This window comes from Oncorhynchus mykiss, chromosome 9 (assembly GCF_057628025.1).
Source record: "Oncorhynchus mykiss isolate SJ-2025 chromosome 9, ASM5762802v1, whole genome shotgun sequence".
NCBI classification, from domain to species: domain Eukaryota; kingdom Metazoa; phylum Chordata; class Actinopteri; order Salmoniformes; family Salmonidae; genus Oncorhynchus; species Oncorhynchus mykiss.
Window position 1 is genome coordinate 69,512,871 of NC_143030.1, and position 24,162 is coordinate 69,537,032.

The following is a 24,162-nucleotide window of genomic DNA, read 5'->3' on the forward strand; positions in this document are numbered from 1 at the left end:
CTGGAGGGCATCTTTCATTTGCATTAAGATGAGCTTGTGTGTGTTTTTGTGAGGCAGGGGGGGAATTATCAAGAAGAAAAAAAACAGTTAGCTGAAGCACACATTTCATCTCTCTATTGCTCAGTTTGAAATGGATCACAAGTGCAGGATGATTATCAAGGGGAAAAACTTGACTAATTAGATGTGACAGATTTGTAAACACCACAATTTTACAGCATCGAAACAACACAACTGAAAATGTCTCAATAAAGACACTTACATGTGAAGTGTTAACCTCAGGGATGTGTTTTGGTACATTGACCAGAAGATGGAGCCCTTGCTTTAGCTGTGAGTCGCTCCCTGTCTGGCTAGCAGAGTTCTCGAAGTACAATGGTGTGACAAGGGAACTCTGCAACTGAGGAAACAGTACATGGTTCAAGTGGACTGAAATTCTACATAATCTACAGTATAAAAGAGCATATTTATATATTATAGTGGCTACCTGAGCTTCCATTCAATAAACCCTGACATTGAAATATGTTAAAGTGTGACCAGAACAAAAAGGGCAAACAACCACAAAATATAGTCACAACTTTAGTGTCTATAAATGTTTTTATTCAAAAGATTTAAATGCTTGAATTTATCCAGTATTCTGAAGGAACAAAGTGACTAACAACAAGGTTGCCTGATCTGACCATATGTCTGTACCATAGAAATAATTCCTTCCTATTTCTATGGTCTGTACTATAGTTAACACATGGAATGTTATCAGAGATGAGGGACATAAAGCTGTCAACTTAACTGGTAAGAAAATGCAAACCAGGCAGCAAAAATGTATTGACACACTACCATCCAATATCCCTCTCATAGCTAGCTACATAGCCAGATACAAGAATACCCTTTTACAGTAACGACACATGATCGAAATAATAAATTCAGACAGACAATACTCAAAGATATCCCTGGCCCTGGGAGTGTCTGATTGGATGAGTGATCAGCCTCTCCTGAGTCCTGACTGGAGGAATGGTGTGGAGTGAGTAGAGGGGAAGAGATGACATCAGAGAGAGGGAGCCATGTGTAATGGTGGTACAGTGTTAGATGAGGGGAGTTGACAGGTCCTATCGTAGCAGAGACCATTTGATCTGTTCCTTGGCAGACTGTAGCACCTGTAGAAGAAAACTAGCCTTCTAAAATAGATCATACAAATAACATACAAACACACACGTTTGTATAATGAGCCTCCAGTCTGTGTTTATGACATCCATTTGAACTTTCTTTGCATTTTAAAAATGAGACTTTCCCTTTCAAAACAAAGAATGTAAATGAATACCACCAAGATGGATAGACGGAGACCAACTGCCCAAAGCAGACGATTTTATCTCAATAACAAATCATTTCTGGTTTACAATTAAGCACCTTACTGTAATAGTTTTTGATTAAAATGGTCAAAAGGAAACAAAAAGCTTTTTAGCAAAAATATATTTTTAAAAATTCAAACAATTTTGATAGGACTGTCTTGGAGTTGTCTGAGTGAGGGACCTAATTGGAGTGGCCTAATGGGAGGGATATGTAAGCAGAAACTATACGTGTTATTGTAAGATGTTTGAGAGTCGGTTATTGGTCTATTAATTTCTACCGCCTGGTGATGTCACCAGGCAGGCCATAATTCCACCCATGCAAAACCCGCTGATGAGAAGGTCCAGTGTAGATAGTTGCTGGTTGTAAAAACTCAGGAAATAATACGGCTAACATTTTTTTTTTTTTTTACAATTTTACAGTGTTAGTTTCATTAGCTGTTCTACAAATATGACAAAACACAGGAAACCCTCATTTTGACTGCACTGGGTCTTTAAGTAAATGAAGGGAGACCACATGATTTACCTCAAACTTTGACAAAGACTAGATAGAGAAAGATGAGGAATGCAAGTAAAGCAAAATATGCAGGAATGAATTCATGATTAATTTGTTGAAGGAAAAGAACCACAAGGAAGACAGCCAGCCATTAATCATTAGACAGGGAGGGAGAGAGAAGGGATGGGAGGACAGCAGCTTCTTAAATGAGAACATAATCAAGACTGGAGAGGACCTCAGCTCATAGGCCACACACACACACACACACACACACACACACACACACACACTGGAACCACCTGCCTATAATTAGCAATCGTGGGCTTTCCATGCATAAGGAAGAGTGGAAGCAGTAGGATTGGAGAGTGATGTTGAAGTATATGAGAGAGGGACGTCGGTAGCCTGGAAAGCCAGACTTAATTCAGCTCCATTTCAGTTTTGTTTTCACTAAATTAGTTAAGTGAAACAAGTGAGGTAAAAATATAGTTTGATTCAGTCTGGATTCCCAGGCTAGGACGTTGGGCCCAGCTCTTAAGCTTGTAAGGCTGGGTCCTGGTCAAAAGTAGTGCACTACATAGGGACTAGGGTGCTATTTGGACACATCCTAAGTCTCAGGAGAGTAGAGAGTGAATATTGTAATGGCGCATGATCCACACAGAACAATGTAGTATGCTGAGATTAATGAGGTAACTAGGGCTGTTGTACTCACCTGGGTGACAGTCTGCTCTGAGTAGGGCACATCTTCCCCCTGTAGAAGAGATTACATACTGGGGTTAGGCAACCACACTCAGAACATTAGAGTCTACTTGGTTGAGTGAAGAATGTTTTCTGAAGAGGAAAGGGACCCTTACCCTTAGTGCCACGCGGTGGACCACTTGCTGAGGATCACTTTCCAGAATCACTCTTTAGGAGACAGCAGAGAGAGAAGCTTGTTATCACTCACACTGTGCAAATAGACAGCCACACAGGACCAGACCACAGCTGTCTTATGACTGTGTTTCACTAAGATCATACAACCATACTTATTGGTTTGGACAGTTGAAAATAAGCAGTGGTAATACATTTAGAGTCAATATTCAAAAATTATAAGACATGGAACTCACCCCCCATCCACAATTTCATCCACAGCGAGAAAGAGACCTTCCATGTTCTCAAGTAGAGCTCTCCTCTCAACATTCTTCCTACAGAGAAAGACAGATAATTATAAGGTTTGCCTTTTGATGAAAGATGGCAAAAGATGTGATGTAAGATTAGCTCTCACCTCAACATTCATCTCAGTGAGTCAAACAAACAGTTCAGAACAGCCAGAGATCTCACCTCAACATGTCTCAGTGAGTCAAACAAACAGTTTGAACAGCTTTAGGTCTCACCTCAACATTTGGCTCAGTGAGTCAAACAGACAGTTTAGAACAGCCATTAGCATCAACTGTTGGAGGGGAACAAAACACAGAAACAACAAAAAGGTAATTTAGAGCATGGCAGAGTGCACTGCACCGAAATTAATAATACAATTGATTTATTATATATACACAATTTATTTATTCATATATATATATATATATATCTCCAATCACGGCCTTCCAATATGATTACCTCATTTTCATGCGAGCTTCCAACGACATAGAAGAAGAGATCAATGTTGCTCTTGTAGACAACTGTGAGGCCCTCTAGCAAAGCGATCTCACCTGAGTATGCACAGAAACATGACAATGGCTGCATTTATACATGGCCAATTGTGATAATTTTTTTCACGAATTGGTCTTCTGACCAATGAGATCAGCTCTGAAAATGATCTGATGTGAAAAGATTTGATTGCTCAAAAGACCAATTAGTGGACAAAAGACCAGAACACTATTCACTGACCTGAGAATATGTACATGTGTGTATTAAAATGCATTTCATACTGTCAGTCCGGTGTGTCTTGCTGAAGATGTTCTTCTCAAAAGCTTTCTGTTCCTTTACTGAAGGGTAGGTGTCATCATAATACTGTAAATAAAGCATTAATAAAGAGGCGTTAAACCACAACTAATTGTTGTTTGTACATTTCATATGGTATGCTAATAATGCAGCTGTGTATTACATAATGACAGAATGAGTTACATAGCAGGGATCACCAACTTTGGCCCTAAGGTACTGGGTGTATGCAGGCTTTTGTTCCAGCCAAGTACTAACACACCTTTATGTAATACACTTATCAAAGTCTTACTTTAGCATAGAGTCGTTCGCCATCATTATCCAGAATGAGGACTGCTTTCACGGTGTATAATGACGGTTCCTGTTGTGAAGATACACAGACATGACTGCCTTGCAGATAAGTTACACATCATCAATACACAGTCGGTAGCTAGCTAGCTAGCTAACGTTAGCAAACTAGCAAGCTACCAAACTAAATAAAAGTACACTTACTAGCGGAAACATGTGTCAATACTACCCTGATAGCCATTCCTAGTAACTACGCATTGTAACCAGATATTTGCTGCTGTAACTAACTAGCAAGTTAGTTTTCTAAAACAGCGGATGGTGAGTTCGCCAGGTAACGTTACCGTCTATAGCTAACTAACTAACAGCTCCTTCCCAATTCTAAGCAGGCAGCAAGCACACTAATCTCTCTTTTGCAAAGGTTGCTAGACTCCCAACAAAAATCGAATCAGGAAATGTAACATAAATAATGATTTTTTTTAAATAATAAACGTTACCAGCATTACCGTATCCATCTTATTTGCTAAGTAGCTAGCAAACTTCCTAGTTAGCTGCCTAAACGTTTCTCGTCTTCCATTGGATGATAAACCGCATCAATCAAAACGCCCCGCTATGACACCGCTCATTCTGTTCTGAGGACAGAGTTCAAAGCACAGACAGAACAATGGCTTAGTTATAAAATTCGTTGGTACAAGTCAACAAGCCCATAACAACAATTTATATACACACTAGATGACAGATTAGGAGTGCTGTGTTGAAGCCAGTGCCTCCATTTTGGCACTCCCCCCACAGTTGCGTAAAAAGGTTGCACATTTTTAAATAGTTTTCAGAATTTCAGTTTATGTGATAAAACAAGCAAGTATGGTGTATAGAATGATTTTACCATCTAACCCACTGTGAAATGTATTTTTCCATAAACAAAATATTGTATTTTCAAATATTTGAATCCGTGTATAAAGCCGAAAATAAAAGATGCAAAAACTAAACTGAAGGGGAAGCATAGAAATAGCCCACACAGAACAAATCTACTGCTTCTTAAGGCCAGTTTATACTTGCTCTACTGACATGTCTGTAGACAATTAGATTGCTACAAGTGTAGTAGGTCAAAACAACATTTCATTTATATTCCGGTGGAATGTCTGTAGACCGCCATGGCGACTGTCAGTTTCCTTGTTGTACAGACTTGAAAAAAGTTTAAATGTCTGCGACTGTTACCGGACTGCCACAGCAACCAGACCAAATCCTCCAGTGACAAGATGATGCAGGAGTTCTAATATTCTAAGATAGAATGACCTACTTTTATTTCGTCACACTGTGGCAGTATGCTATTTTCTTTAAGGTCGCCATTACATTGTAAATAATTATCTTGTTGTGGGTTTATTTTCCTGTAATAATGAAAGCTAAAGTTAAGACATTATAGATATACCATGGACATTTGGTTTGTTGCTAAATAGTTAGCAACAAACCAAAACATTGTTTAGAAAATTGCTTTTAGTTGCCTGGCTTGATAGGTTGACATTTACTGAATTCATTTTTTAACGGATGGATTTATTGGTGTTAAAATAGAGAACGTATGCTATTTGGAGCACCGGGCTGCTGATATCAAGCAGAGGCTGTTGTTTTGTGTTTATAGCTTTTCAGAACAACAACGCCAAGTTTGATGTCGGATGGCAATAGAATGTTCATGATGTCGCTACGAGAATTGACTACAGACATGACTGTAAACCAGCCTTTAGACTTGCTTTTAATGAGAATGACAGATCTATAACTCACATTTCTATGTGAATTTGGTTGGGTAGCCCACAATGTCAGATATTGCAGCTTTAAATACATGTAACTCTGTCCTTGAAACGTTTAATTGAAATCTGTAGATCTCCATTCATTCCTATGGACGACTGCGCCTACTGGGGAGTGCCAATATAGCCGATCGGTGGTTTCAAAGTCTCTATGGTCATTACATAGCATCAGCAATCAAGGGTTTATATACAGTGCATTCGGAAAGTATTCAGACCCCTTGACTTTTTTCACATTTTGTTACATTACAGCCTTATTCTAAAACTGATTACATCGTTTATTTCCTCATCGGGGCAGCAGGGTAGCCTAGTGGTTAGAGTGGTGGACTAGCAACCGAAAGGTTCCAAGTTCAAATCCCCAAGCTGACAAGGTACAAAATCTGTCGTTCTGCCCCTGAACAGGCAATGTTCATAGGCTGTCATTGAAAATAAGAATTTGTTCTTAACTGACTTGCTTAGTTAAATAAAGGTAAAATAAAAATCAATCTACACAATGACAAAGTAAATACAGGTTTTTAGAAATTGTTGCAAATGTATATTAAAAAAAATTGAAATATCACCCCGCTTCCAGTTCTCTGCTGCCAATGACTGGAACGAACTGCAAAAATCTCTGAAACTGGAAACACTTATCCCCCTCACTAGCTTTAAGCACCAGCTGTCAGAGCAGCTCACAGATTACTGCACCTGTACATAGCCCATCTATAATTTAGCCCAAACAACTACCTCTCCCCTTACTGTATTTATTTATTTAGCTCCTTTGCACCCCCATTATTTCTATCTCTACTTTGCACATTCTTCCACTGCAAATCTACCATTCCAGTGTTTTTTATTTTGTATTATTATTATTTATTTTTTACTTGCTATATTGTATTTACTTCGCCACCATGGCCTTTTTTGCCTTTACCTCCCTTATCTCACCTCATTTGCTCACATTGTATATAGACTCATTTTTCTACTGTATTACTGACTGTATGTTTGTTTTACTCCATGTGTAACTCTGTGTTGTTGTACGTTTTGAACTGCTTTGCTTTATCTTGGTGTAACGGATGTGAAACGGCTAGCTTAGTTAGCGGTGCGCGCTAAATAGCGTTTCAATCGGCGACGTCACTTGCTCTGAGACCTTGAAGTAGTAGTTCCCCTTGCTCTGCAAGGGCCGCGGCTTTTGTGGAGCGATGGGTAACGATGCTTCGTGGGTGACTGTTGTTGATGTGTGCAGAGGGTCCCTGGTTCGCGCCTGGGTATGGGCGAGGGGACGGTCTAAAGTTATACTGTTACATTGGCCAAGTCGCAATTGTAAATGAGAACTTGTTCTCAACTTGCCTACCTGGTTATATTTAGGTGCAGGAGCTTCACAATGCTTATTAGCTAATATTCTACAAGCGGTTACAGGAGCTCTAGCAGTAGCAAATTTGAGGTTCTGGTACTCAGCTCCGGTGAGCTCCTGCCCAAGTCAAACAATAGTCTGGATCAATTATGTACAGAGCATTTGGAAAGTATTCAGACCCTTTGACTTTTTCCACATTTTGTTACGTTACAGCCTCATTCTAAAATGTATTAAAAAAAAACATTTTCATCAATCTACACATAATACCCCATAATGACAAAACAAAAACAGGTTTTTATCATTTTTTGCAAATGTATTAAAAGTAAAACACTGAGATACTTTATTTACATAAGTATTCAAACCCTTTGATATGAGCCTCAAAATTGAGCTCAGGTGCATCCTGTTTTCAATTATCATCCTTGAGATGTTTCTACAAGTTGATTGGAATCCACCTGTGGTAAAATCAATTGATTGCACATGATTTGGAAAGGAACACATCTTTCTATATAAGGTCCCACAGTTCAAATCAAATCAAATGTTATTTCTCACATGTGCCGAATACAACAGGTGTAGGTAGACCTTACATGGAAATGCTTACTTACAAGCCCTTAACCAACAATGATTTAAGAATTTAAGAAAAAAATTGAAAATAAAAGTAACAAATAATTAAACAGCAGCAGTAAAATAACAAGCGAGGCTATATACAGCAGGTACCGGTAGAGAGTCAATGTGCGGGGGCACCGGTTAGTTGAGATAATATGTACATGTGGTTAGTGTTATAGTGACTATACATAGATTATAAACAGAGAGTAGCAGCAGCGTAAAAGAGGAGTCTGGGGAGCCCTTTGATTAACTGTTCAGTAGTCTTATGGCTTGGGGGTAGAAGCTGTTAAGAAGCCTTTTGGACCTCGACTTGGCGCTCTGGTACCACTTGCCGTGCGGTAGCAGAGAAAACAGTCTGTGACTAGGGTGGCTGGAGTCTTTGACAATTTTTTGGGCCTTTCTCTGATCATGTTTGGACCATGATAGTTTGTTGGTGATGTGGACACCAAGGAACTTGAAGCTCTCAACCTGTTCCACGACAGCCCCGTCGATGAAAATGGGGGCGTGCTCGGTAGTCATTTAGGCAGGTTACCTTAGTGTTGTTGGGCACAGGGACTATGGTGGTCTGCTTGAAAAATGTTGGTATTACAGACTCAGTCAGGGACAGGTTGAAAATGTCAGTGAAGACACTTGCCAGTTGGTCAGCGCATGCTCGGAGTATCCGTCCTGGTAATCCATCTGGCCCTGCGTCCTTGTGAATGTTGACCTGTTTAAAGGTCTTACTCACATTGGCTACGGATAGTGTGATCATGCAGTCATCTGGAACAGCTGGTGCTCTGTTTCAGTGTTATTTGCCTCGAATCGAGCATAGAAGTAATTTAGCTTGTCTGGTAGGTTCGTGTCACTGGGCAGCTTGTGGCTTTGCTTCCCTTTGTTGACAGTGCATGTCATAGTAAAAACCGAGCTATGAGGTCGAAGGAATTGTTCGTAGAGCCCCAAGACAGGATTGTTTCGAGGCACAGATCTGGGGAAGGGTAACAAAAAAATCTGCAGCATTGAAGGTCCACAAGAACACAGTGGCCTCCATCATTCTTTAATGGAAGAAGTTTGGAACCACCAATACTTTTTATTTATTTATTTCACCTTTATATAAACAGTACCGTCACCCAAAATGAGTACAGGCACCTATTTCAATCAAGTCAATCACTGGTCCAGGTCATTCTAATTAGGTGTAATACTTGAGAGAATATACTTTGAATGTAATGTTTATGTTACTGCAAATTAAACAATTGGTCATATAATTAATTATGCAGGCTTTAATTGTGTTTAGGTATCAGGTTCAGGGTCCAAAGTTTGTGGTTGGAGGAGCTGACTGTATCAAATCAAGACAAAGTCATGGAGGGACTGTGCAGTTAGGTAGTAACATTTCCAGCAAGCAGAGTGGTGGTGGTATCCCACATAGCCAGAATAGGGGTATTATAAAAGTCTCAAGTCAGTTCGTTTTCTTTGACCAAAGGACATGCTCTTTGAGGTCATGTTCTTCAACTACACCACTGCAAACAGTAGATTTTACATTGCAGCATTATGTAACTTTTATATAACCATTATATAAAGGCCTACGGTAATGGAGGTAGGCCAACTGTGTTCCACTCTGACCGTAGATCCTCTGATTTCCCTTTTGATTCCAAAGTCTGTCTGAGTATATTCAGACATGTCGTATGAAACGTTTTTTTAAAGATCCTCCCACATTAAACCAACCTAATTATCCTGGTTGTTTCTTCTGGGAAGTATCAATCTGGAAACCCATGGATGTTGATGCTGATGGGATTTCCCCTTTTTTATTCCCAATCCATTCAGCATGACATCAGTGTTTACGTGTCAACCTCTATTTTGGTTAAGACATCAATTATGTCTGTTATTGTTATTGCAGTTATAGGCAGTATTGTGATTGTGATATTGTTTTCAGGGGAATGGCACATTGCCATTAAAGTTATTATTTAGGTCCTAGAATGTATGCTTCCAAACTTAAATGTAAATTCATATTCTAGATTATGTAGCCTGCATTAAATGATAGCATATGATTACAAAAAAATACACTTGCAACAGTCCTGTGGTTAACCGACACATTTTGCAATGTTGCAATGGTTTTTCACAATTTTACCACTAAAGATTTCGAAATGACCCTTGATGTCTGAGAGGAAACACAATATGCAGCCTTGAACTGTTCAGTTAAAAGGTTGATGCTTCGCAGAGGAATGTTGGCATGCCATATTGTTTGTAGTTTACCAGTATAAGAACATTTTGGTTTTAACCGAATCCTCTGATCTTGTACTTGAATTGCCTGTGTTTTTACTGTATAGACTATTCGCGATATAACCATGACAACAGTGACTGTTGCTACTTTACATGCCTAATCCAAAAATCTATTCATAATTTACCCAAAGATTTGTATAACTAAACCAAGATAGACCACAGCCTGTCATTTCCAATGGGAACAAATTAGTCATAGTGTGTAGAACAAGCAAGGAAGGGGGTAGAGCCAAGCACCAGCTAGCAAGATCCTATTGGCGCATTTTAGCATGACCTGCATATTTCCGTTAGGGAACGCCTACTATGTGAAGTGCACGTGTTCAATAACTCAAGGAGTGCCTTTAGAAGGGTTGCCTTTGCACTCCTTCTAAACAACTCAATTTAAAAAAAAAACTTTTGCAAAGGGTAAAGTCTACAAACCTTAGTCAACTCTGTTCATAACAAATTATAAGTTTTGGGAACAGAAAACTGTATTGAGATCAAATGTTTCATCAATGAGAAAATGTGCAGAATGTCGGCCAAAATCCATCTCGTTCCATCTTCTCCCACTGCCCGACAGTGGGTTTACTCTCACTACCATATTTTGTAGTGAGTGGAAACGCCAAGTGGATGCTTCACATTTATACATCCAGTGAAATATCTGTATCCTTGTTGTATCTGGGATTTACCTCTTTACAAGATGGGCAAATGGGTTTTCCTTTCAATTCAATAGTATTGAATCTGAAAGACAGGTCACAGAGAGGGGAAGAGGCCTCCATAACCATAGCTACTAGCTTTTCAAATAAAACACTTGTAGTGAGAGCTAGAGGAGAACATGTTTTCATGTAACTGATGGAAAATCGTAAGCCGTTGACAGTGTAAAGTCTAAAGGTGACACTTTTGCATTATGCCTCCTCCTAAAGTACTCAAGCCACTTCAAATGAACACCGTAATCAATATGATGACTACATTAAACAACAGGATCTCCAAAAAGCATGTACTGGTATAACAAATATCCACTTTCTCTGGTAGTTCTATCACAGTCATCATTACAGTAAACCTGATGGCGGTCTGTTGCGGTTGAGTAAAATGTTTGCCATTGACCAATCATTACACCTGACAAACAACAAATGAGGAACATTAACCTGCAGTATCATTGCATTCATTGGTAATGTCTCAATATGAACAATGATAAGATGTACAGATTAGGCGACTTGTGATATTTCACAATACAGCGTCACCTTTTCAAACCTCACATTTTGAAAAGCTATTATTTTATGACTTTGTACTTCAAACAATAATGAGATGACATTATTTATCAGCAGGAAGTATAACAGGAATGTGTATGGTCATAATGGGGTGCGAAGTAATTGGAAGTGTTTGTGTTTGTGTGTGTGTGTGTGTGTGTGTGTGTGTGTGTGTGTGTGTGTGTGTGTGTTTGTGTGTGTGTGTGTGTGTGTGTGTGTGTGTGTGTGCATGCGTGTGTGCATGCGTGTGTGTCTGCATCCATTCATGGATGCAGAAACAGAGTGAGAGAGGGAGACAGAGGAGGAAAGGGAGGATGCTGGGTGGCGGAAGCTCTGCTCGGTGCTGATAAAAGCAGCGTTGGGTGCTTATGAAGGGAGCTGCTAACTGCTGTGGTTTTAAGCCTGAGATGGGGAGAGGGGAGCAGCCCATGCTATCACATTGTCCCTTAAACCTCCCTGCCTTGTACCGTCCGTTGCACAATGCTGGGCGATGTCTACTGTCCACTATGTGAACACACATTGATATTTACTTAGGAATTGGGCTGGGGTTTATGTTGAATAGTATCATCATTGCTATTGTCCCATGTCCTGTCTCTGAACATGATGTATTGCTGATATATTTGTGGTGATGCATGACATTCCCCTCCATGGTATCAATAAAGTACTACTACTGCTACTATTTCTACTTTCCATGTCATCTCTCTTTTCCTCTCTCTTCCAAGCAGTTACTGGCTCATTGTTCCCTTCTTCAGACCACAACCAGGAGAAACAAACAGAATCATGTTGTTCAGTGCTGAGGTATTTTTTCCGCTCGAATCATATACAGCATATTTTGGGATTGTTAAAGCATGACCTCCAATACCGCACCTCTGCCTCTCTAATGACACAATGGTGACAATAATTAAAAAATACCTATTTAGAGGAATAACACATTATTAATCATGGAGTAGAATGAGTAGGACATGCACCTCTTCTCCATATTGGTGTCCTTTAGTAGTGGATTATTTGCAGCAATTCGACCATGAAGGCCTGATTCACATAGTCTCCTCTGAACAGTTGATGTTGAGATGTGTCTGTTACTTGAACTCTGTGAAACATTTATTTGGGCTGCAATCTGAGGTGCAGTTAACTCTAATGAACTTATCCTCTGCACCAGAGGTAACTCTGGGTCTTCTTTTCCCGTGGCGGTCCTCATGAGAGCCAGTTTCATCATAGAGCTTGGTGGTTTTTGCGACTGTACTTGAAGAAACTTTCAAAGTTCTTATAATTTTCTACATTGACTGAAATGTCTTGTCTTGAAGTAATGATGGACTGTTGTTTCTCTTTGCTTATGTGAGCTGTTCTTGCCATACTATGGACTTGGTCTTTTACCAAATAGAGCTATCTTCTGTATACCACCCCTACCTTGTCACAACACAACTGATTGGCTCAAACGCATTAAGAAGGAAAGAAATTCCACAAATGAACTTTTAGAAAGGCACACGTGTTAATTGAAATGCATTCCAGGTGACTACCTCATGAAGCTGGTTGAGAGAATGCCAAGAGTGTGCAAAGCTGTCATTAAGGCAAAGGGTGGGACTTTTGAAGAATCTCAAATATAAAATATATTTGGATTTGTTTAACACTTTTTTGGTTATGATTCCATGTGTTATTTCATGGTTTTTATGTTTTCACTTTTATAATACAATGTAGAAAATAGTAAAAAATAAAGAAAAACCTTGAATGAGAAGGGTACTATTTAATGAAGCTGCCAGTTGAGGACTGTTTCTCACACTAGACACTTTAATGTACCTGTACTCTTGCTCAGTTGTGCACCGGGGCCTCCCACTTCTCTTTCTTATCAGGTTAGAGCCAATTTGCACTGTTCTGTGAAGGGAGTAGTACACAGCGTTGTACGAGATCTTCAGTTCCTTGGCAATTTCTTGCATGGAATAGCCTTCATTTCTCAGAACAAGAATAGACTGACAAGTTTCAGAAGAAAGGTCTTTGTTTCTGACCATTTTGAGCCGGTAATTGAACCCACAAATGCTGATGCTCCAGATACTCAACTCGTCTAAAGAAGGCAAGTTTTATTGCTTCCTTAATCAGCACAACAGTTTTCAGCTGTACTAACATAATTGCAAAAGGGTTTTCTAATGATCAATTAGCCTAACTTGGATTAGCTAACACAACGTGCCATTGGAACACAGGAGTGATAATGGGCCTCTGTACGCTTATGTAGATATTCCATAAAAAAATCTGCAATTTCCAGCTACAATAGTCATTTACAACATTAACAATGTCTACACTGTATTTCTGATCAATTTGATGTTATTTTAATGGACAAAAATGTGCTTTTCTTTCAAAAACACTGACATTTCTAAGTGACCCCAAACTTTTGAACGGTAGTGTATATATGTACAGTATATATGTATATGATGGGATGTATAGACATTATGGACAGTATATGGATAGAATATGTAGTATATCTGAAGAATAGTATATGTTCAGCAATAGTTGAATAGGTTGGCCTTGACTAGAATACAGTATATAAATATGAAGTCAGTTAAACAGTATGTAAACACTATTAAAGTGACCAGTGTTCTATGACTATGTACATATGGCAGCAGCCTCTAAGGTGCATGGTGGTGTAACCGGGCGGTAGCTGACTAGTGACAGTGGCTAAGTTCAGGGCAGGCTACTGGGTGGTGGTTAGCTAGTGGTGACTATTTAACAGTCTGATGGCCTTAAGATATAATCTGTTTTTCAGTCTCTGTCCCAGCTTTGATGCACCTGTACTGACCTCGACTTCTGGATGATAGCGGGGTGAACAAGCCGTGCCTCGGGGGGCCAAGGGGACAGGGACAAAGGAATACATAAATAGTGAGTTTGGGGGATTATACTCAGAGATGTTATACAAATCATGGGAATGGACAAGAAATCGTATCAAAATCAAGAGACACTTTAAAGCAGAACAAATTGAAAAGTACTTACCCAAGATGTCAAAGACCAATTGCTGCAAACAAACACCACCACAAAGAGAGGGCGTTGAGCTAGGAACTGCAATTAGGGTGAAAACCATTGTGGTCTGGGTAATAACAGCCTAGTCTTTGGAATTCTTAGGAGGTGGGTGAGTAGGGGGCTGGGTGCTAGGAAGCTGAGAAGTTGGGAAGTCCCTTCTCTCTCTGATTCCTGGTAGACACCCACCTCTCTTGACTTGTCAGCCACCTACTCGTTACATTTTTTTAGAACAATGACACAAAAACATCATCATAATCTGTGGCTTGGAGCTGGGATCTGACTTGATAATATGACTTTTTAAAACTTCTGCCATGTTCTTTTATGTGTACTATTAGAAGTACACTGAGTGTACAAAACATTAGGAACACCTTCATAATTTTGAGTTGCCCTCAGAACAGTCTCACTTCGTTGGGGCATGGACTCTACAAGGCGTCGAAAGCATTCCACAAGGCCCATGTTGACATCAATGCTTCCCACAGTTGTGTCAATGTTGCTGGATGTCCTTTGGGTGGTGGACCATTCTTGATACACATGGAAAACTGTTGAGTGGGAAAAACCCAGCAGGGTTGCAGTTCTTAACAAATTCAAACTGGTGCGCCTGGCACCTACTACCATACCCTCGTTCAAAGGCACTTCAATCTTTTGTCTTGCCCATTCACCCTATGAATGGCACACATACACAATCCATGTCTCAAGTGTCTCAAGCCTTAAACATCCTTCTTTAACCTGTCTCCTCCCCTTCATCTACACACTAATTGAAGTCGATTTATGAAGTGACATCAATAAGGAATCATAGCTAGGTGTTCCTAATATTTTGTACTTTCAGTGTATGTTCCTTGTGATTTACAAATATGACTGGTTTCTTGTTTCTTTATTCAACGTTTTGGAAATATGAACCCCACCTTTATAAATCGATTTTGTAGAATTCTCCTTTCATGTTGTTTTTTGGAAAAACATTCATGTTGCATGTCGTTACTATGCATCCAGATTTGGAACATGAGAATACCACACCAGCACTTTGGACGACCGCTATATGTACAATACTGCACAGAAGTAAAACTACTCCACCAAGCTCATCAAATAATCGAGAAGAGTTAAATTGGCTTATTACCAATTAACAATTCCTGTATGTGTATAGATAAGTCTAGTAAAATGTCCACCATGCTAGTGTTACTCATTAGACAGGTTAGGCTTGCCTTTATAAATACAGAGTGTGTTAGATTGGGGCAGTGTTGGGGAGAGTTTTGTAAGTCACGCTCCTCTCTATTCTACCCCTGCTCCTCTCTCTCCCTCAGTGGTTGCTCTGCCAGATAGAAGAACAATGTAGCCTTTCTTACCTGGTGGAGGTGTACATTCCATCCCTACTAAACTAAGTCTCAATCCAGCCTGTCTGCAACTCACCCCCGTCCCCCACTTGCACAGGACCCTCTCTAACAGCAATCAATACCAGGGTGGTTTAACTCCAGGTGCTCCAGATCACACTCCACAAACCTCTCCTTTCAGAGGACTTCTGAGGGAAGCTTTCTTATAGGCCTTTCATACGAAGCGGACTCGCTGATTCGCGATCAGCTAGATTTGAATAAGGATTTGTGCATCATGTTGTATCATGTCTACGAGTAATAATGGTTCATTAATCTGAGAATGTAGGCAACATGTAGATTAAACATATATTCATCCTAGCTAAGACTAATTTGTCTTTGTTTTAAAAGGTAACAAGGGGTTGTTTGGGGGTATGCCGTGTCCTTGGTCTGTGGTTTTGTCTTGTGGGGAAAAAGGGATTGTTTGTTGTTGTCAGAGTGCAAGTGTTTTATTAATGATAGAAGCTAAAAACTGTGGTGTGGTTGCTTTACAGGAAAGTTGCTTACATCGGAGGCAGAGACACCCCTTTTCTGCTGGGGACTGTCTATGTAGCAGAGCAGAGAGCTAGAGATTGGCAGAGAGAGAAACACAGAAAGAGAGAGAGTGAGAGAGAGAGAGAAAGATAGATAGAAAGAGTGAAACCACATGCACTCCCTATAATGGTTGGTTAAAAGTGGACACGTTCACCTTCGTCCTCACAAAAGTGAATATAAAGTCATTTTATTCATCTCTACCTGGATTATTATGTTTCTACTGTGTCATTCTGAAGAGTTTTGTCTCCCGAACACGTGTTGAAGACTCAGAGACATGTTGCTCAGGTATGTTCTTTCTCCAGCTTTTTTTCATTGCCAGATAATGCTACTTCTTTCATGTTTTACACATACCCTGTTTTTCCTTTTTCATACCCTGTTTTCCTTTTTATTACCTTGTCATCACTGTGCAAAACAGGTTCTCAAAAATATTAGAAGCAATTCATAGCTGGTTATTTAACAAACATAATCCCATTGACAACATACAACTGACAATCACTTGCCACTAAATTCAAAAATAGTCACAAGCATATATTAAAAATATTATGCAAATGCCCAATATGAAGAAGAAGCATATATTTATAATCAAACTGTCATCCTAGTAGCCTATATATTGAGTAGAAAGTATTTAGGCCAGATAACTTATTTAGCCATTAATTTATCTCCAGTTAGTAAATGACCTATTCACTGTTACTATTCAAGTCTTATTTGTCCTCTTCAGGAATTAGTGTCATGGCTACCTACTGACCATTTCTAAGATATTACTCTTCAGAACTACACAATGCGTCCTTTTCTCTTGCCCATAGTACTCTGTCTGGGTTAGCATTGCTGCCCTTGCGCCTAGTATCGTGAGTAAAAAAATGTAAGCTGAGTAGTAGGATTGTGATATTCATGTATAGCCCACCACCTTCTCACTCTGAGCTATTTTTTGTGTTAATGCAACACCTGATGTAAGATCTGTAAGACCTGGTTGATAGCCAGGCCAGGCGACTTTATCTGCCCCCTCAGTACTAGAGGAAACAGCCTTCACCACAAACATAACAGTGGTTATGGCAGGATATGAGTTACAAGCCCATCTATGTTGTTTATGCTATGCATGGGAACCTGTAGCTACAGATCACAGAGTACAAATACAAAGATGGATGACCATGTAGTGGTTTGATGAATTAGGTGACGGTATTTACTGGGATAATGTCACATTTTTGCAATAGTGTTCAGGTGAGAGCCATCACCTCCTAGCTGTGTGAGAGTGACATGCGAATGTGTGAGCCAAAGTAATGAATCAAGTTTTCTCCTCTGAAGCAGCAATGTATCCTATGTTGTAAATTACATACTTTATCACTAAGATCTTTAAATCAGGAAAACTTGGAATATACAGATTGCTTGAAAATATTTTGTGTTGCCGGGGAGATGAGAATAAAAAAAATAAACAATTGTGGTAATGGAAGATGGAATGGTCATCATTGTGCTGTTGCAGAGGATTCCTGCTCTGTTCCTGAGTATAAATAAGTTGCTTGAATGACGTTGAGTTCCAAACAAAGCCAGTGAGGAATGTCAGTAAATGCTGGAAGATGCATAACTTAGTTTTTGCCTGTTGCCTCTCATCATCCAAAGTATCTTAGTCAGTATCTATAGTGGCAACAACAATACATAAAACTAAATATGAAATTCATGTGTGGTACAATGACTATAAAAACCAGGACAATATACTGTCTGCTACTCTCAAATGAGCACTTATTAATGGGAATGTCCCAGATGTATGTCCACTATCATCATTACTGATCCAGAGCGTCTACAGAGGGATAAAATACATTACGTCTTATAAAGCATTTTAAAGGTTAAACCATTTTTAAAGGTTAAACCATTTATTAAGCCCTCCCTGACTTTCAATTTACACTAAGAAGCATAGGCCTGACTGCATAGGCCCCAGCCCCTGTTTACTGCTGCAGAGGGAGCGCTGTGCTGTCTCCCAGCAGATTGTCTTATCAGTGACTGACATAGTAGCACCACAGCTCAGCTGATAGGAGGGATCCAGCCCAACGGAACTCTGTGTGCCTGGTCGTCGCATGTCCCAAACAGTTTAACACAGAACATCACCCAAACACACATCTAGTACATGTAGCCATCTCTAGTGGGTCTACCTTTATGGTATGTGCATCTTTCTGGGGTATGAAATGAGGTGTGTGTTCAGTTTACGGAGGTGATGAATACACCAGGTTATCTTCAAGGATTGTAAAATGTAGTGTTTTTCTTAGATGAGACTTCTAGTGTTTTTCCTTTGTGTGTTAGCATCTATGTATTGAATCAATAGAGATGAGTTCAGCATGTAATCAGTGTATTCTGATGGCTAAATAAAAATGAAAAAAGCTAATAATAATTGTTTCTGCCGGTCTGTTCCAGGAGGGTTCCCTGCAACCACAGCCTGTCCTGAATGTGTGCAGCAGCCAACTATATACTCCCACTGGGGAGACAAAGTGAGGTGGGTGACATCATGTAATGAAATAGACCGTTGAGACAACGTTGTGTGGTGGTTGTGTATTTGCTGGGCATCGGATTCTTTCCTGTGAAAAAGGGTTTAGTTTTGTGTTCAACTATTTAAAGAAGTATCATTACATTTTTCATGTTGTAAGTGTAAATACCGTCAAAATAGGGTTGTAAATAAAGCATAAAATGCCATAACTCAAAGATATCTAAGATTTACAGCATTTACCAATTCATTCTCTAGGGTTTGGCGAATCCGAGGAGGCTGTGTGGGGGGGTGTCGATGCCCACCCATGCCCCTGGAGCCCGGTCACGTGGAGCCCCCCACGACCCAGAGATGGACCTGGCCTGGCAGGAACTGATGGCCATCACAGATCTTCAGGTAGGAGGATGAGTATTCAATAGCCTGATAATTATGTAATCATATAGCTCAAATGTGATTTGCGTTTGATTGAAAGCCTCTCTCTTCTGCCTACATCAGCTGGTCATGTAGCCATAGCGATATGGAAAACTATAGCTATTGTTTTTAATGATATCCTTACTGTGTGAGATGCAATTTCATACTGTTGGCCTCTCTTAGCAAAACACTCCCATGGCAGTGAATTAGGCAACCACAAACAGACAGACAGAAAAGAGAAAATGACACAATCTTGCAAACCAACCACAGTAGTGTCAAGTTTATGTATACACATTTAATCTAAGGAAATGCTGTGTATTCCCACTTAAAAATAACACACACTCGACAATGGGCCAATTGAGGTATGGCAAGATGAAGAGACAGGGAGTGGGGGCAAGCACAGCACATCGCATAGCACGGTACATCGCAAGCAGCCCCTTGCACAGCACAATGACCACCTGTTTCCACATGAAACTTGATAACACACCTAAGAGAGACTTGCATGGGCAGCATGAGCTATGGGTGTATACCAAGGTGGGGGTGACCTGTGTGCTATGGGTGTATACCAAGGTGGGGGTGAACTGTGTGCTATGGGTGTATACCAAGGTGGGGGTGAACTGTGTGCTATGGGTGCATACCAAGGTGGGGGTGAACTGTGTGCATACCAAGGTGAGGGTGAACTGTATGCTATGGGTGCATACCAAGGTGGGGGTGAACTGTGTGCTATGGGTGCATACCAAGGCGGGGGTGAACTGTGTGCTATGGGTGCATACCAAGGTGGGGGTGAACTGTGTGCTATGGGTGCATACCAAGGCGGGGGTGAACTGTGTGCTATGGGTGCATACCAAGGCGGGGGTGAACTGTGTGCTATGGGTGCATACCAAGGTGGGGGTGAACTGTGTGCTATGGGTGCATACCAAGGTGGGGGTGAACTGTGTGCTATGGGTGCATACCAAGGTGGGGGTGAACTGTGTGCTATGGGTGCATACCAAGGCGGGGGTGAACTGTGTGCTATGGGTGCATACCAAGGTGGGGGTGAACTGTGTGCTATGGGTGCATACCAAGGTGGGGGTGAACTGTGTGCTATGGGTGCATACCAAGGCGGGGGTGAACTGTGTGCTATGGGCAGCAGGTGACTTATAGGTAAGATAGACAGCTCCCCCAACCCACACACACACAGCTTTAAAGTTTAAGTTCTTACACTCATTCCCCATAGATGATTTATTCTTCTCCTATGAAATTATATTTTGCATGTTCACAAATACACATAGCAATTTAAATCTCAGGGATAAACATGTATAATTATTTTGTTTTATACATAAAGTAACATAGTAATGATAAACTAATGAAAAGAGAAAGCATCAACTAATGATTCTTACTTTGTTTTTCATTTTAGGAGTTTGAGGTCCCCCATGATGGCCCATATGAAAGTATTCAGTACCATCCCACAGAGCCACCTAGATCTCTGGGAAGTTATAGCATAGCTCAGTCGCACTCTCATACACAGTCTCTCCCCTGTTGTGGTGAGACAAACCGTGATGTTGCATATGAGGGAACCTACTCTGATGTAATGCCAGCCTGCCAGCATCAGGCTACCAGTGAATTAACTGAGGCACTGTACAGACATTCTGGAACTCATTCTGGAGCCCAGCTGAATCCCAGAGTTCTGAACCCTCTGCCACCACCGCAGATGAATTTTCTAGAACAAATGAGTCTGATGAGTGTCAGTGGTGAGGGGTCTGTTGGAAAAGACAATGCTGGCCTCTCTCAAGGTTCGAGTCGACACATGCTAGGGACTGATCACAGGCAGGGCAAACACCAACCATGCACTGTGGATGATCTGGAGTCTGACTCAGGCCTATCGCTGGGGTCTAGCCCACCGCTGGCCTCACCGGATGATGTCATGACCGGCATACCTGCTTGTTCAAGCACAGAGGTTGGTCTGAACTATAGTCACAGGGGGATGGAGAGTATGGGTGAGCAAGAGAGGAGAGCTAGCCTCCTTTACTCCTTGGATTATCAGCAGCATCCTACTCAGTCCTACCCCTACTCAGGGCCGCACCCCTCTTACTTCCCTGTAACACAACCATCCCAAATGCAACCACAGCCTCACTTCCTGCCTCCCATGTCAATGAAACATCAACAGGGTTTACCGGGTGCATTGAATGACTTGCACCTTAACAGCTCTGTCAGCATAGGGAGCTCTTCTCAGGCGTTTTATGTAAAACCCAGAGGCAACCCTCCTCCTGTCCCTCTGAGCCGGGACGAACGCAGAGCTCACGCCCTCAAGATCCCTTTCCCTCTGGGGAAGATCATCAACCTACCTGTGGACGACTTCAACGAGCTCCTGACCAAGTACACGCTCACGGACTCCCAGCTCGCCCTCGTCAGAGACATCCGCCGGCGGGGGAAGAACAAGGTGGCGGCTCAGAACTGCAGGAAGAGGAAGCTGGAGAATATAGTTTACCTGGAGGGAGAGCTGGGTCAACTGCAGGCTCAGAGGGATCACCTGGCCAGAGAGAGAATGGAGTTCCAACACAACCTGGCTATTGTTAAACACCGCCTCACAGACTTGTATGCGGAAGTGTTCTCTCAGCTCCGGGATGAGGATGGACATCCCTACTCTATAGAGGACTACTCTCTACAGCAGACCGCTGATGGGAACGTGTACCTGGTGCCACGTACTGACGTGTTGGATGGAGAATGATGAAATCTATTGGACAGCTATTGTATACTGCCTCACTGTTTATATACCATTATGAAATGTTGATACTACAGCACAGTAAGAGCCAATAAGTATACTGAAAAAAAATATAAAAACAATTTCAAAGAGTTTCACTAAGTTACAGTTCATATAAGTTAATTAAAATAGATCAATTAGGCCCTAATCTAAGGATTTCACGACTGGGAATAGAGATATGCATCTGTAGGTCACATACCTTTATAAACATTTTTTTTAATGGGCCTCAGGATCTCACCACAGTATCACTGTGCATTCAAACTGCCATTGCCAAATGCAATTGTGTTCATTGTCTGTAGCTTCTGCCTGCCCATACCATAACCCCACTATGGTGCACTCTTGACATCAGCAAACCACTCGCCCACACACGTTGTCTGCGGTTGCGAGGCAGGTTGGGCGTACTACTGAGCTGTTTAATCAGCTTCTTGATATGCCACACCTGAGTTGGAAGGATTATCTTGGCAAAGAGTAATGCTCACTAACAGGGATATAAACAAATGTGCACAAAATGAGAAATAATTTGTGCATCTTATTTCAGCTCATGAAACATGGGACCAACATGTTGAAAGTATATGGCAGCTAAAAGTTTAGATACTGTGCTCATGTACAAGCGAGTCAATAGTTAGTTACAAGTGAAGTCATATGGCTATGCTTGTTCTGGATACATTTTATTCAATGTTGTAAAACCAGTGCCTTCAGAAAGTATTTATACCCCTTGACGTATTCCATATTTATTGAAGTATTCACACCCAAATCAAAAGCTGATCTAAGTCAAAACTAGGCCACCCACATTCAATGTAGTCTTGGTAAGCAACTTGTGTATATTTGGCTGTGTTTCAGGTTATTGTCCTGTTGAAAGGTGATTTTGCCTCTTAGGGTCTGATGGAAAGCAGACTGAACCAGATTTCCTTTAGGCTTTTGCCTGTGCTCAATTCCATTGAACTAAAGAGAAGGAAAAAAAAAAAAGTTGCCCTTGCGGATAAGAACACCCATAACATGATGCAGCCACAACCGTACTTAATGTGTCGAATTTGCCCCAAGCATAACACTATTCAGGGCATAGTAATATCTTGCAAACCGGATGCATGGTTGGAATATTTGTTCTGTACAGGCTTCCTTTTCACTCATTTAGGTTAGCATTGTGGAGTATCAATGTTGATCCAGCTTCAGTGTCCTCCCATCAGCCATTAAACAGTTTTAAAGTCACCATTGGCCACCATCTCCAGCAGCAGCATTTTGAAGGACACCTGTATCTTTAGTGTAATTAGTAATGTCACCATGTGCAAAGTGACATTCAATAACTCCCTGGTCTTGATGTTAGAAATGCACTGCTCAACCTCAAAGATAATTAATTGTATGTGTGGGGTACAGAGATGAGGTAGCCTTTCAAATCATACTTACGGCACTGAGTCCATGCAACTACCTAAGCAAATTTACTCTGCAAAATAGTCACTCCACATTAGTGGTCGACATCTTTACACATTTCAAAAAACAATTCCACTGACATGGGGTATTGGTGTAGGACAGTGACGAAGTTGCAATTCATTCCATGAAAGTTCAGGCTGTAACAAGGTTGAAAAACTCAAGTGGTGTGCAAACTTCCTGGTCATGCAATCAAGACATACATTTGGGGAAATTATATTATGTCCCTGCATGAATTGTATTAGAGGATGAAAATTGTTTACCAACTATGCAGCTGTTTAAGCATAGTATTTAGCAAATGACAGACCAAAATAGAAGATATTTATGTAAAAATATTTTATTGATAAACAGACGTGGGTAAAAAAAACAAGTTAAATCCTGCACAGCAGTAACAAAAAAAAAACGACCATTGCATTTCTCCAGGCACCCTAAAACAGAAGACAAATCACAACAGCCTTAGAGATGAGGCTTCAGATATTCCCCCACAATAAAAATGGTGAATATTTCCAACCGTTATTAAACGGTCACTTACCTTGTGCAATGTTACGGTGTGCAACGTCATCATGCTTTCAGTAGCAGTCCTTCAGAGCAGAGTTAGTTTCCTAGGAAATATCAGAAGAAAAGTAGACTGAGACAATACAACATTGAAAGGTGTTAGTCTTACCATTTCATAGTTTGACTGCCAACATAAGCATGCATTACAAGGATTGTAGCATATCTTTACGATTAGCGCCAAAGGTCAATGCCCCTTGTATTACCAGATGAACAGGGGGCAGTGATTTGTACTAAAACATCTCTGCACATCCAAATAAACTGTACATGGTCATGAATGCTATACTATTCATGTCTACATTAACTACAAGAGTTTGCGCGTACTAACTACAGAACATGTAATTTAAACTAACAGTAGTTGGAAAAGTCTCCTTACCCACAGACAGCATTTAAGCCATTTGGTAGCGGCTGCCTGCTAGTCTCATGCCTTCTTGCTACTCACTCTCCCCTGCTTCA

General features: G+C 40.7%; 2 protein-coding genes across 12 annotated transcripts; one reads left to right on the plus strand and one right to left on the minus strand.

Moving 5' to 3' along the window:
* Positions 1–572: 572 nt before the first annotated feature.
* On the minus strand, positions 573–4,818 carry LOC110532659 (coatomer subunit zeta-1). Of its 10 annotated transcripts, none has more exons than XM_090185203.1 (10): positions 4,759–4,818; positions 4,536–4,661; positions 4,037–4,105; positions 3,735–3,816; positions 3,424–3,515; positions 3,201–3,256; positions 2,934–3,011; positions 2,682–2,733; positions 2,540–2,578; positions 573–1,145 (listed from the first exon to the last, which is right to left on the minus strand). In XM_090185203.1, exons 2-10 carry the CDS (start codon positions 4,542–4,544, stop codon positions 1,098–1,100), a joined length of 525 nt encoding a protein of 174 aa, XP_090041329.1. In that variant the 5' UTR covers positions 4,545–4,661; positions 4,759–4,818; the 3' UTR covers positions 573–1,097. The 10 variants fall into 10 exon arrangements, with proteins under 10 accessions (XP_090041329.1, XP_021472418.1, XP_021472415.1 ...); XM_021616743.3 differs by having other exon boundaries at positions 573–1,166; positions 4,759–4,815; XM_021616740.3 differs by having other exon boundaries at positions 573–1,166; positions 4,527–4,661; positions 4,759–4,815.
* Positions 4,819–15,445: 10,627 nt separating this feature from the next.
* LOC110532661 (transcription factor NF-E2 45 kDa subunit) lies at positions 15,446–22,241 on the plus strand. Of its 2 annotated transcripts, none has more exons than XM_021616748.3 (4): positions 15,446–16,402; positions 18,515–18,593; positions 18,840–18,977; positions 20,389–22,241. In XM_021616748.3, the coding sequence occupies exons 2-4, from the start codon at positions 18,546–18,548 to the stop codon at positions 21,697–21,699; spliced, it is 1,497 nt and encodes a 498-aa protein (XP_021472423.3). In that variant the 5' UTR covers positions 15,446–16,402; positions 18,515–18,545; the 3' UTR covers positions 21,700–22,241. The 2 variants fall into 2 exon arrangements, with proteins under 2 accessions (XP_021472423.3, XP_021472424.3); XM_021616749.3 differs by lacking the exon at positions 15,446–16,402 and adding an exon at positions 17,948–18,262.
* Positions 22,242–24,162: the final 1,921 nt, after the last annotated feature.